At 34.7% G+C, this 10,287-nt stretch overlaps 1 protein-coding gene across 1 annotated transcript; it reads right to left on the bottom strand.

Annotated features, from left to right (window-relative positions):
* Positions 1-1,851: 1,851 nt before the first annotated feature.
* Positions 1,852-6,116, bottom strand: LOC105117754 (L-ascorbate oxidase homolog). The gene is made up of 9 exons (XM_011015512.1): positions 6,033-6,116; positions 5,757-5,905; positions 5,540-5,649; positions 4,803-5,073; positions 4,033-4,129; positions 3,569-3,914; positions 3,089-3,454; positions 2,935-3,013; positions 1,852-2,313 (listed from the first exon to the last, which is right to left on the bottom strand). Exons 2-9 carry the CDS (start codon positions 5,898-5,900, stop codon positions 2,110-2,112), a joined length of 1,617 nt encoding a protein of 538 aa, XP_011013814.1. The 5' UTR covers positions 5,901-5,905; positions 6,033-6,116; the 3' UTR covers positions 1,852-2,109.
* Between the last annotated feature and the right edge of the window lie 4,171 nt (positions 6,117-10,287).

Here is a 10,287-nt window from a genome sequence, read left to right as displayed (position 1 = left end):
TTGATTTAAAAATAAAAATAACACGAAAGCAAATATTGAAGGCAATCATATTGATGTCCTGTATCTAGAATATCAAGATTATCTAAATAAAAAATAAGATATACTAAAAATCAACTAAAAAAATATAAAATTTATTTAATAGACTTAACTAAAAATCTAACTCATGACTCTATATGTTTATGAACCTAACTAGTTTTTTTTTCTAAAAACCTAAAAATTAAATGGTTTTCTCAAAATTAAATTTAAAAGAAAGCAAATCATAAAACTTGAATTTTACAATCATTCATCAAAAAAGTAAAAAATTAAAATTATAGTTAGGGATCAATCTAGAATTTTATCATATTTTTAAAGGTCAAATTGTAATTTTATCAAATCAGAGAACCAAACTAAAAATATCATAAATTCATAATTATATTGAAATTTCACTCATAATCCATCCTCATTTCTGTCCAAAATATCAAATTATGCTTCAGGGATCAATTTGTAATTTTTATAATTTGAGGGACCAAACTAAAATTCTATCATCTTCAACCTTAAACCCATATTTTTCCATATATCACCTACTGATTTATCAAAATATCTAACTCAATTTTATCATTTATACTTATTAAGTTTTTTTCAATTACTACAATACCCATTATTTATTTATACTTATTTCTAAACCTCACATAACATTATTGCCTTTTCCTATTTATTTTTTCAAAACATCACAGCTTTATTGGCAAATTAACAAGGGAGTTTTCCACCAAAGACATATTTTTTAGTCTTGGAAGCACATCAACATCCTACTAGTCTGTTTCTAAGTCAGATCAAATATACACATAACATTCTACAACGTGCCCAATTACTGGACTGCAAACCAGTAGGCAGTCCTCTGGTCATTGCTCATCATTTCTTCATTTCTCTAGCACTGGTTTTGACTTCCATGATCCCTCTGTTATAATAGTCTCCTGTTGGTGCGCTTGAATACCTCACAATCACAAGACCAAATATTGTTCATGTTATCACTGTTGTAAGTCAGTTTATACATAAGCCTTCACTTAATTATTTCCAGGCTATAAAAAGGATCATTCGCTACATTGAAGGGACTCTTTAGTTTGGTCCAACTCTCACTCAATCTTCTTCACGAGCTCTTCTTACTTATTCTGATGCTGATTGAGCTAGATACCCTACACGCTTCTTACCTCCAGTCATTCTTTGTGCTAATCAAAGTTCAATTTTCCTTACTGTCAATCCAGACTCACATAATGATTTAAAGACATTGATCTAGATTATCACTTTGTACAAGAACAAGTAGCCTTAGAACAACTTCGGGTTCGCTACGTTCCAAATCATCTCCAACTAGCAGACATGTTTACAAGGAGCCTTGGTCGACCTCTTCATCTTTCTTTCCAAGCGACGCGTTCAAGACTTAAATGCTAGGCTCGCGCGGGGGGTGGGTAGGGTTATAGAAGGATCCACAAAACCATCATCAGATCATGTTCATAACAACTCCTTGAATATACGAGATAACAATAGATAGCTGGGTTTGATTTTGTATTTATTTGAATGTGTTTTATTATATCTGTAAGTCTATGACAGAACTCTAGTACACATAAAACTAGAAAACCATAGATGTGGTGTGGTGATTTCACAACCTTTCCGTACTTTGAATCAGTTGCAAAGGAGATTCATCACCCTAATCGCATCATGCACATTCTCACTTGCTCTCACATCACATTATGCAACTCTTTATGCTAGCTGTTGCTAGAGTTTGCAGAATAAGAGCAAAATGAACAAGCATTCCTATTAAGCCAAGACAACTTGATGCAAGTAAACACAAACACAGACCTTCGACATGTATTCAATTTGTTTAGATGTAATTTTAAATTTCTTTTGTTAGCCATCTGAAAATAAATACTAAGATGAGCAGGATTCCAGGCTTTTAAAGCTGACAAAGACCATAAATTGCAACCAAAATCTGAGTTTCGTTTCCCTCTAGATATACATATATAACAAAGTCAATATTCAATTAAATATGCTCCATGGTTTCTGTCTCTGTGTTGTTTTCCCTTGCTAGTCAAACTCTCATGACCAAGAAAACAGACTGCGATTTAATAGTTGGTGAAACTAAGAGTGTATTCCGATGGCTTTGCCACAGCGTAGAGCATTAGAGGGAATGTCATATTCATTTGCAAGGCTGTGGACTTGAGTCCAGACTCTGAGATAGAATTGTTGCCCAAGATACTGCCTTTCCCATATTGCCGACCTCATGTTCCACATACCCTGGTTGTCTAATGAGACGTAAATAGCAGTCCATGATTTTGGGTACACCTGCAAGTAGGTGAAAGCTCATCAAGAAAATGAAAACAAATGTAAACTGAAACGATTTGATAATGGGCATGATTGATCATTGCATTTCTTGTTTATAATGATATTATCCGAATTTGAGCTGCAGAAAATGATGGAATGAAATTGCTAAGCTTTCTAAGTTGTGCATACTCAACCACGTAGACTGATTGCATGAAGCACGAGTTTTAGGATGGCGTGCAAAAGACATCGACTAAAAGTATAAGACGATGAACCGAGAAAAAGAACTGTAACCAGTCTCATAAAGAGTAGTTCTTTCAAGTATGGAAATTCTAGTTACGGCAAACCACAAATAACTTAGCAAACACTACAATTTTTGGAAAAACTTAAGGGTAATGATCCAACAAAAGTCGGTTACAGGGAAAAGATGATGGTTTTGGAACTGATAATAAAGCAAATGTTTCTGGCAATTGATCTTTTACTCTTTTTTGTCTCCTTTGGCAACAGTAAAGAACAAGTTTGTGTCTTGCCACATGAAACTAATGAATTTTAGTATTTTATCACATGCAATTAGTAGGCGAGCTATCTGTCATCTGCCATACCGATCCAGGAAAACAATCTAATGAGAACATCTATTTATTTTACCTGAACAGTGTGTCTGGTAAGAGCATCAACTAGATTGTACGTGCTTCTCTTGGCTGAAGTCCACTGGCCATTACCATAACTGCATGTGGTAAATTAAGGATTAGAGTCTCCTCGATGTGCAAAAAGTATATATAACAAAATGTTTCGTAGTTACCCGATAACCCAGAAGTCATAGCCGTCAAGATGCCAAGATTGCATAGTTTTTTCATCATTTTGAAAAACAACTTCAAGAAAATCATGGAGGTTGGCAGACATAACAGAGGTAGATAAGAATGCAGCACCACCAGAAGGAGAGCTTTCGATGGAATCCACACTAAAGACTCCAGGGATGCCAAAGTAGTCAGCCAGCTTCAGTGGGGTATCAGAATTAATATAGGATACCCTGTTAACTGCATAGCGCTGCTTTCCATTTATTAAAGGAGCTGAATTGGCCAACGCAACAGTCTTTGTTGGTGTAATCTTTCCATAGTGATATGAGCCCTGAGGATTTGGCCTGGCAGCACTCGCTGTCAAATTCCACCTGCAAGAAAAACAACGAAATGGTGAGAAACAATCATTCTACTCGAATATCAAATGAATCAACTCAACTTGTGCAGATGGAAAACAAGCTAAAATTTTCTGAAGATTCATGTACTTGTAAGTTCGTGCTTGCATCATGGACCCATGATATCCGTAAGATGGAGCCGCCGGCAAAGGTCCAGAGGCTGGGGGCCGGGAGTTTGAGTAGTGTAAAACTGCTGTTGTTGTTAGAATCTTCCTATTAAAACGTGTAGATGCAATGATGTAGTAATCCTTTGGAGCCTGGTTTAAGGTTACTAAGACAGCAACGGATTGGCCAACATGTACATCAAGCGAGTCATATATGTTCTGAACAGTGTGAGATCCTTCAACCTCAACTAACTTCATGCTGTGGCCCTGAATTCTGAAGTTTAATGAGGTTGACATCCCCACATTTGAAATCCTGAACATATAGGTTTTACCTGAAAATAAGAGGAAAACATTGTTTGGAAAAATAATTTGTGAAAGAGTTATGATTAGAATGGTTTCAATGCTGAATATCATGAAAGGAACCAAGAGAATTATAGTGCAATGTATGACCTTGATCACCACTGAAGGTAGAATAAGTTTGACCATTTATAAGTACACCGTCAGGAAAGGGAAGAGTTCTGCCAGAGTCCAAGTATGCCCGCAAGGTCTGCAAAATAAAAACTGATTAACATGGACGGTGGTGCCAAGACAGGAAGACAGACTTCCTAAAGAAGCTAGGACATGTGCACAGGAAACTTGGTCCAGGAAACGTGTAGAGCTAATTTATTAAACCACTGCTCTATGGCATCAGGGGGCCCTACAATGAATAATTAGCAGCCATATAATGATCAAGATTCCACCTAATTGACATGATTTCCAGAACACTCATGGTTCAATAGGTTGTGTTCCAAAGGAAAAGAAAACCAAAACATAGCAGCTTGTAAACAACAATAAATCTCGAGTGGTATCTCATCCACCAAGGGGAGGCATATTTCCCAAAGCAAGAAAGAAAAGAATTCGGTCATTTCGGTTAATCTCAAAGAAAATTGGAGTAAAATTCATAATCACAAGCTCTCATCACCCAGTTGCTGTTCTGGGCAATAGGCTAATGGTTTGGAAGCAAATAAAAACAAAAAATACACCCAAATAACACAACTTAGACATCATAAAACATGTATGTTTCAGCATTTGCCTATATGCTTGCTAAAGCGTGTCAATGGGAATGTCTTGGTGCTGAACAAAATATCAAGACTGGAATGAAGAAATACAGAACGTATCTAGAGAGTAAAGAAAAGAAAAAAGAACACCTTCAAAGTAAAAGGAAAGTAAATGTTGCTTACCTGGTGGCTGGTCTTGTACCAATCACCAATAAGTAGAGTGAAATCGCCATCAGGAACAGGAAAAGGAATTGGGATCTTCGGTCTCTCATAGATATTGATTGCTCCATATCCTCCAGCAGCTCTGTGCAACAGAGTTGATGGGAAGTATGTGAAGGAACCAATTTGATCCTTGGTTTGGAATTTGTAAGTGTAGTTAGAGTTGGGAGGGATGGGACAATTGGTTCCCAGCACTCCATCTTGCCATGAGTTCTTCCTTTGTTTAATTCCATTCCTAGTTGTTACAAAACAATTTCTCAGAATGCAATGCTTTCACTAGATTGCCATAATCAAATAACAAGCCAAGGAGAAAATCAAAATGCAGATATGGAATCATCACTGGGCATAAAACTCGACTTCCGAAGAAGAAAGGACTGCTGAAATAAAGAAATAAAAATGTTATGTTTTGATGGCAAACAAAATGCAGACTACTAAAACAAAGAATTATGATACTCTAGCTTTCTATTAACAAGAAAAGGATTTGAGAAGATAAGAAACTCCACTCAACCAAGTCTGGAGCAGCAATTTGCCTGAATTAATTAAACATTTGAGACGTTGATTAATTCAGACGCATAAAGTAGCCAAAATCCAAGAGCTCCAATGTTGAACACATCAAAAAATGAAAAGAATAAAGAAAGAGTAGTAGGTAACCCAAGAGACGATTCATTCAAGAAATGCAGTGACAAGAGAAAACCACCCACCATGTCAACAGGAAAGGCTGATCCAGCTTGTTAAAGAGGTTGAGGATAATGTTGTCATTGGTGACCACATCAAGCCTAGGACCAGGAAACTGGCCATTGATAAGGATAACCTGCATGGACAAAACACAGAACCTTCTATTTTAAGAAAACCCTAAATCCAAAATTATCACAAACAGTCCATAACAGAGCAGCAGCAGCAGCAGCATGAGCTACCAACCTGTTGGGGCACATCAAGAAGTTTAACAGTCCCATAAGTGACAGTCCATGTATAATACCTATAAGGGTCATCTGCATTCACTAAAGAAGCACTCAAAACAGCCAAAACTCCACATAACAAGTGAAGCAAGACAGCATTTCCCATTGGATCTGCAAAAATAAAAAACGCAATGCAAATGAACCAATGCCACCAAAGTCAGCTATAAGCAAAAACAAAATGAGACAGAAGACTTCACTCTCATTGACTACAAGTAAATGATTGAGAAAGGAACATTACTAGTTACTGGATTTGAGAGGGATGACAGTTGTTCTTTGGTGGTGACAATAATAATATGATAGAAGTCGATTGGTGAGGTCAGGCTATAAATAATGACAGCCCGCGAGTAGGAGCTACACCACTTAATGTTTTTTCTTTGCTTTTCCCTTGCATTAAACTGAGCTCATACATATTCGGCGGATTTCACGCGTTCTAATCATAATCTCTTTAAACCAAAGATTAAATCATTTCTTTTCTTTTCTTTTCATGCAAAAAGTAAGTTTAGTTGTGATTTGAAAGGAGATCATACGAAAACCATCCTCTAATTGCGCTCACCAGCTTTAATCTTTTCTTCTTCTTCTTTTCCCTCTTGAATTGTCAATTTTAATTTTTTTTTGTACTCTTTTTTTCAATTACTAGTAATGATCAATAGGAGATATATTTCCTCTGTTTTCACTGTCTTTCATCTCAAAACAATAACGCTGGTCCTCGATGCTTTAAAATATTTCACTACAACAATAATAAAAGACAATGCTTGGATTTGCTCACAGCTTGCTAGACGCAGTACATGAATCCAGCTAAGTGACGGTTCAGATGGAATTCAAACTGGATAGTGCCCATTAAACACGGACATGACTGACCAAACCTACCTAAGAAAAAACCTTAATGAATTTCACGAAGGTGTTACTAATGCCAACATGTTCTCTTATAGTTCCATATCTCTCTGTATTGAACCAACAAGTCATGCGCTCGAAAGGTTGCATCTGTCATATAGCTTCTGCCCAGAAAGAATTGCAAAGTTCAAGTAACGGTTGCCCATGATTGAAGAGTCTTTTGAAGTGGAAGAGGAAGTTTCCTTGCATCCATTAATCCATTAAAAGAATATCCATTGAGGGTTCTTTTGAAGCAGAAAATTTATCCAATGACTTGTCCTAGTGAAATCTATACTGGAAAAACAAAAGGGAAACCTCAGATATGGGTCCAATCTATAACATCAATTAAGTCTCTAAACTATATTTTTCATCAATTGGGTCCCAATCATATAAAGTATCCTCAATTTGGTCCATCCATCATAAAAATAAACCCAATATGGTCTAAAACCTAGAGTCGGGGGATTCAATTGAGGAAACTCTTAGTCACATTGATTCAAGAAGGATCCAATGAGATAAATCGGGACTCGTTTGTTTAAAATTTAGTTGGGGACCTAATTGAGATAAGACTTATACATTGAGGACTAATATGAGCTAACAACGAAACAAAAGAGAGAGGATCCCTGATGAGCGCCCACGTGAGATGTCGGCGATTGGGGTTTAAGCTTTTGACTCTTAAACAACAAGTGGGTACCACACGTCTTTACCATTGCGCGTGACACATCGTTCAAAAAAAAAATAGGGAGAGAGAGAGAGAGAGTGGAAGAAGAGGTAGAAGAACAGAAAATTGGCCACCATTTTGCGGTGGAGCCCCGCCTCTGCCCGTGACCATTGATGAGCCATAATTTTTCCTGCATGAGAATACGGGTCTGAGGTGGGGATAGTGGGGACCCTTCCACCCTCTAAAGCCTTCTCTCTGCCCCACACTACCTGAGCCAATGGATGGTGCTCGATGGAGATCATCATAATTTATTTCTCTTTATAGCACCTGGGGGAAAAAATAAAAAGGTGCTTGAATGCACTCATTATGTATTCAATTACAGAAAACTCTAAATTATGTGAGTAAAATATTGAAGCAATCCAGGGTCCACGTTGAAAACCTCACTTTACTTTCAAAGAAATCTTCCATTTAATTATCACTAAGGGATAAAATTGTTTTTTTTGGGACACATCAACCATTGTCTAACTAAATGGGGTCAGATTTGTTCTTTAATATGTTTTTGGAATAGTGTAATGCCTGAATATTTTAAAATAGTGGCATGTAGTATTAAAAAAAAATGAGAGTTTCTATAAATCTTTATAAATATAAGGTCTTATTAAGAAATATATTTATTTTATTTTATTTATTAAGGTAAAATAGTATTTTTAATTTAACTTATATATAATCTCTTTGTATTTAGATTAAAACAAGAATTGCGGAATAAAGTAATCTATGAAACTGTATCCTCTCCTTTTTTTTATGTTCATATTTTCTCTTTGTTTAATTTTGAATTGTTTAACATGGTATCAGAGTATGATTTTATGTAACAAGGTTTAATCTTAAACACATCTTTCATCTTCCCTTCAATTTCTGTAATTTGATATTTGTGTTTTTGTTTCTGTAAATTTGGTATTTGTTCCTTTCAGTTTTTGCAATTTAATATCTGAGTTCTCTTTTTGTAATTTTTTTTTTTGAGAGATTGCATAACTTTGAGAATATATTTGTTCAGTTTTTATAATATGTGTTCAATTTTTGCAATTAGGTATTTTGTTCTTTACTTCTTTTATGTTCTAGTTTTCCTTTGTTTGTTAATTATAGCCGATGAAAAAAATGATTTGCTTTAGTTTGTGAAGGCAAAAGGATGTAGGGATATGTTAGTGGAACTTATGTGATACCTTGAAATACTGATGTAGGGTATGGTGCTTTGATAGATGCATGGAAAGCAAACAATTAAAAGATTATTACTTGGATTAACAATTTATGTTGAGCATTCTATAGGTATGTAGTTAGCGAAGTATGAGACAATAAAGAAGGTTTGGAATCATCTATAAAAATTCTTCACGCAATCAAATTTTGCAAAGTAGTATCAATTAGAGAGTGATATACGAGCTCTTCACTAAAAGAATATAAGTATTCAAGAGTTTTATCCTGTTATGACAAATCTTTAGGATTAATTGGCTCTTACAGAATCGACAAAATTAAAGGCATATGGTGCCTATATTGATCATAAAGAGCAACAATGATTGATATAGTTTTTAATAGCACTTCACAATCATTTTAAAGGACTTAGAGGTTCAGTTTTGTATCATTCTCCACTATTTTCTATTGACTCTATTATTAGTAAGTTATTGGCTTAGGAAATACATTTTTAGTCTTATTCTAAAAAGAAAAAAAAATTTACTTCCAATCATTCTCTATTAGTAGTACCCTCTAAGCCATTCTCTAATCAATAGAATAAGTCTTACACAAAGGTTTCCTTTGATAAGTTCTGTAAGTAAAAAGGTCATTAAAAGGCTTAATTTCCCCAGTTAAGATAGCAAAATCAAGCTTGGAAGCTTGACAATCAGTCATAATCTAATACTCATAAATCACCTTAGGATTATAAACCACCATACCATAATACTGAAGCAGTAATTTCATCAGGCTCTATCATTGATTTTAGTACCTTAGTTGAGCAATTTTACAAGTTTATCTCCTTACAATCACAAGCATTGACCACTTCTTTTTTCATAGGTTAATTATCTTGTAGTTCCTCAGGTATGTCACATTCTGAATGAGTCATGAATTCTAGTGCTTCACATCACATATCTTCAGATTCTTTATCTTTTACTTTTATGTCTCCTTGGCCTTCTATTTCTGTTATGACTATTGATAGCACTCTCATACTGTTAACAGGTGTTGGTTTTATTGTCACACCTCACTTGTCTTTTCCTAGTGTTTATCTTATTTCGATACTCAAATTGATTTTTTTTGTGTTGGTCAGTTATGTAATTTTGGAGATTATTTAGGTTTTTTTTTTCCTTTTGTTTTTGTTATGTACATGATTTGCAATCTTAGAAGTTGATTGGGACAAGTCATGGGAAGAATGGACTATATATTTTGGATGAGTTAAAAGCGTCAATTTTTATTGCTGTTATTACTACTGTTACTAGTGTTGATTTGTTTTCTTTTTGTCTATGTCTTTTCTCTTCTAGTTTTTATTTATGGCATTCTTGTTTAGCTCATGTTTCGTCTTCTCGTTTAAGATTTTTAGCATCCATATGAGCTTTAGAAAATTTTCAAACTTATGATATTTCTTATTGTAGTGGTTGCAAACTGATAAAAATTTTTATTTTACTTTTTAATTGAGGTATTTTTGTTTCTTCTTCCCCATTTGACTTGATTCATTTTGATGTATAGGGGACCTTCTCCTGTTGCCACAAAAAAAGTATCTTGATATTATGTTTTTTTCATTAATGATCATAATCGTTATTATTGGGTTTATCTAATAAAAAGTCATTCTAAATTCTTTGAGATATATACAACCTTTTGAGCTTTTATCAAAACTCAATATTTTATTGTTATAAAATGTTTTAAGTGTAATTTGAGTGAGAAATATACCTCTAATAAATTTCACGAGTTGTTTGCCTTAGATGAAACCATTTAC

This window comes from Populus euphratica, unplaced genomic scaffold (genome assembly GCF_000495115.2).
Source record: "Populus euphratica unplaced genomic scaffold, PopEup_1.0 scaffold1493.1, whole genome shotgun sequence".
Taxonomy (NCBI): Eukaryota; Viridiplantae; Streptophyta; class Magnoliopsida; order Malpighiales; family Salicaceae; genus Populus; species Populus euphratica.
This window is presented reverse-complemented; position numbering and strand designations above follow the sequence as displayed.